This window comes from Nicotiana attenuata, unplaced genomic scaffold (assembly GCF_001879085.1).
Source record: "Nicotiana attenuata strain UT unplaced genomic scaffold, NIATTr2, whole genome shotgun sequence".
Classification (NCBI taxonomy): Eukaryota; Viridiplantae; Streptophyta; class Magnoliopsida; order Solanales; family Solanaceae; genus Nicotiana; species Nicotiana attenuata.
The window spans coordinates 50799-54732 of NW_017673783.1; the positions used below are offsets into that span (position 1 = coordinate 50799).

Genomic DNA, 3934 nt, shown 5'->3' on the forward strand with positions numbered 1-3934 from the left:
GTATAAAAGATATTCCGCAAATAAGAAATATATAATAAGGATCTCGCTGCAAGATTGATGGGCAAACAATATATTTTGCCTAATCTTTATTGTTAAACATTTTATATGGATGTTAACTGATTGAAGGATTGACGTATAAGTATGGAATGTTATAATAGGAGCTTTGGGAAAATCAATTATTCTTGATTCTACTCTGATAATTTGGCAGTTGGTCTCCTCTACTGTAAAAATCTTGATTTACATCGATTAATTGGTTTAAATATATACAAAATTTTAGGAATTTTGTTGCTAGATCCATTGCATCTTGATGGGCTTTCCCTGCTTGGATTAACTATCTATCTATATAGAATAGGAGAAGCAAAACCACTATATTAAGACAAGTGTCTTAACCACAAAAAGCCAAGTGACATTTTTAAGACAAAATAAACTACTTTTCTAACTAACTTTTTATTGAATTTTAAATTTTGAATTAATTGGTTACACTACTTGAATTAATAAATATAGATATCTTAATTATCAATAAAAAACGAAAAATACAAAAAAAATATTCTACTCATTCAAATTAGAGTTTTAAAATTATTTACAATAAAAAACAAAAATAACAAAAAAATAAAAAACTACCAATTTAAATTGGAGAGTAATTTCTTCCTAATATAGTTGTAGTAGTGTGTGTGTGTATATATATGGGAGTAGTTATTATACTAAATTGGTTTTTATTTAATATTTCATATGTTAATTTAACAATATATATATTATATATATATATATATATATATATATATATATATATATATATATATATATATATATATATATATAAAGAAAGTAGTAGACAAAAATATTAAACAAACTGATATGCTAATAAAAACTTCTATTAACGATGCAATTATACTAAATATTGGATAATATAATCAAGAATACATAACAAAAAATTATTCGATGACTATATAAGTCCCTTTAATTTAATATATATTTTATTCATCAAAACTCAGATAATATTATCGAGAACAACATAATAAAATTTAAATTGATTTTTTTAAGACTAATAAAATATATATCTTCTGTCATATTACAAAAAAAAAAGCGATCAGACAAAAATATTAAACAAAGTAATACGCTAATAAATATTTTTATTAACAATGTATAATTACTAAACATTGGATAATAATATAAAGAAAAATATAAAACAAAAAAGTTCTTCAATAACTATATAAGTCTTTTTTGTTTAATAGAGATTTTATTATTGGGTATATCGTATTGACAAATAAGATGATAATTTAAATTTATTAAAGTAATACGATCTAATATGTTCAAACAAGCCCGATTAGGATTTAATTTAACTAATATTGTTTAATACTGACCGCGCATCGCGCGGGTACGACTACTAGTTCATGATAATATAAGAAGCTATTGTCCTACGCTAATTATTATTATGTACACAAGAAAAATGTAGACAAATACTGCCATAATTAACCAACCGTCATGCAGATAAAAAGTTTATATTCTGGTGTACCGTATGTAAAATATATTACAGTATCAGGTTAGCTTTATCTAAAGTAATAGATAATTTTTAATATCAAATTTGGTATAGCAACCGTGAAAATAGACTAACCATAACCTTGAATAAGAAATGAATCTGTTCGACAAAAAATAACACGTCTAATTACACATAGAGAGTAAACGAATTTACACAATTAGTGTATATAATAAAATAGCAAATAAATATACTCCCTTTATTCTATTTTATAAGGCATTATTTCTTATTATTCAATTCCGAAAATATGCCAAGTTTCTATATTTGAAATTAATATAATTGTAAACTTTTCATTTTAATAACTTTTTATAATCATATAAATATCTTTCTTTCTTTTTAAATATTACAATCATTCAAACTACATCACATAAATTAAACCACGAAACTCTTCCCTAACACACACAAACCGGCCACGTACACACCTTTTATTGGCTACTTTGCAGCTTGACCCCTTGCCATTGACTTGAAGACTTGAAGGTCACCAACAAATTCATTGAATTGGTGTTCACTTACCCAATTACCAGAAATTCATAGCTGCTGCTGCTGCTTACATACTCATTTACTAGCACTTCCTCAAAGGCCAAAGCAGAAAGAAAAACAAAAAGCAAAAAAAGACAGGGACAGAAGTATAGTTTTCCTATAGATCTTTTTATATAAACCCAAGATTTTCCAAACAATATTCTTCAAGTCTCAATTTTGATCTACCCCTTCATCTGTTTTCCTATTTTTCAGATTCTTGAAAACCATTTTTTTTCAACATGTCAGACTATGGATCCAATAATACATGTTGCTTTAAGTGCATCCAATTCATATTAACAGCAGGCTTAACAGCTCTTTTCATTTGGCTAAGTCTAAGAACCACAAAACCATCTTGCTCTTTAGAAAATTTTTACTTACCTGCCCTTAACAAATCTGATAACTCCAACTCCACAAGATCCAATCATACACTTTCCTTTCAGCTTAATTTGAACAACAAGATGAAGGACAAAGGTGTTCGTTACGATGATATTAAACTTAGTTTTTACTATGGTACAAATACAAGTTTTCCTATAGGTAATTATACAGTACCTGGTTTTTACCAAGGCCATGACAAGAAAGCACATAAAAAAGGTATGCTGGAAACTCAGAAAATGCCTTGGAATGATGCTTTAAAGATGGTTTCAAATGGGTCTAAAGTGGTTTTCAGGGTTGATGTAGCTACTAGAGTCAGGTACAAGGTCATTCTTTGGTATACTAAGAGGCATAATTACACTTTGGAAAATAATACAGTGAAAGTAGATGGTTCAGGTAAATCAAGTTCACAGCAGCTTCATTGTTGTTCTATTGGGCTTCCCCTAATATTTTTATTCAGCTTGCTTCTTCTGTTGTAAACGAAACTTGATGAGTTCAACAAATTTATACTTTATTACTGGACCTAATTCAGTTTTACAATCACGGGTTCAGGTTTTAGTATTTGTCAACATTCTAGTAATTCTTTTAATTATGTATCAATTATCCGTTTAAACTGTCGGTACAAACTGACTGTAGTTGGTGTTATCTTTTCTTTTTGCATTTATTCTTTATAAATTTTGAGTGGCTTGTTTTATGTGGTAGATCTATGATCTTTTTTCTTGGATATCATTGTTTTTACTCATTCTGTTTACTAGGTTAATATTATTCATTTTCATATTTGATAAGTGGCTATGAAATATGTTGAATTGTTGATGTCATAGGCCTTATCTTTTTCTGTCTTTCTTACCTTTCTCTTTTAATGAGCCATATAGGCTTTGGTCCACATTAATTAAAGGGATAGTTTATGATTCGATGCTTTCTCAGGAGTATGATTTGTAGAATAATGCCCTCCAGATATATTCTATCCATCTAGGGTTGTCTTAATTATTACTCCTACCTAAAGAAAGTGAAAAGCATAGGATAAGTATATAATTCTTTGGAAATGGGTGCCCTTGTGATTTAGTATTTTGAATAGCGATTTCAACAAATTCTTAATTGGATAATAATTGAATAGACTTGATGGACAGGGAATAGAGTCGTATTCCCTTTTAAGGATTTAAATTAGATTTTTGGTTTTATCCTGAATCTTGATAAAAAGAACTTGTAAAAAGTTGTCCCCAAATATTAACCTAATCTTCTTGTTTATTATAGAGGAATTCTTACTAAATTCCAACGTAAAAGTGAAGGGTTAAAAAGAAGAAGAAGAAGAAGAAAAAGGATTAGAAGAAATAACACAAAATTGTAAGTACTATTAAGACATGGTTACATGATCAACCAGATGAAAGAGTTGTCCAGATGGTGAACAAAATACAAGAGGATCAGAATACACAATGGAGAGTGTCATATGTCCTTTATTTACAAATGAGAAATATATATTTTTAGCCACTTTCAAATATATATATATATATA

General features: G+C 27.8%; 1 protein-coding gene across 1 annotated transcript; it reads left to right on the top strand.

Annotated features, from left to right (window-relative positions):
• The first annotated feature begins 1880 nt into the window (after nt 1-1880).
• LOC109217271 (protein NDR1-like) lies at nt 1881-3126 on the top strand. Its single transcript, XM_019381502.1, has one exon. The coding sequence runs from the start codon at nt 2293-2295 to the stop codon at nt 2902-2904; it is 612 nt and encodes a 203-aa protein (XP_019237047.1). The 5' UTR covers nt 1881-2292; the 3' UTR covers nt 2905-3126.
• The last annotated feature ends 808 nt before the right edge of the window (nt 3127-3934 follow it).

Bases quoted from the DNA above. Each gene is read 5' to 3' on its own strand.
- LOC109217271 (XM_019381502.1), top strand. From the start codon at position 2,293: ATGTCAGACTATGGATCCAATAATACATGTTGCTTTAAGTGCATCCAA.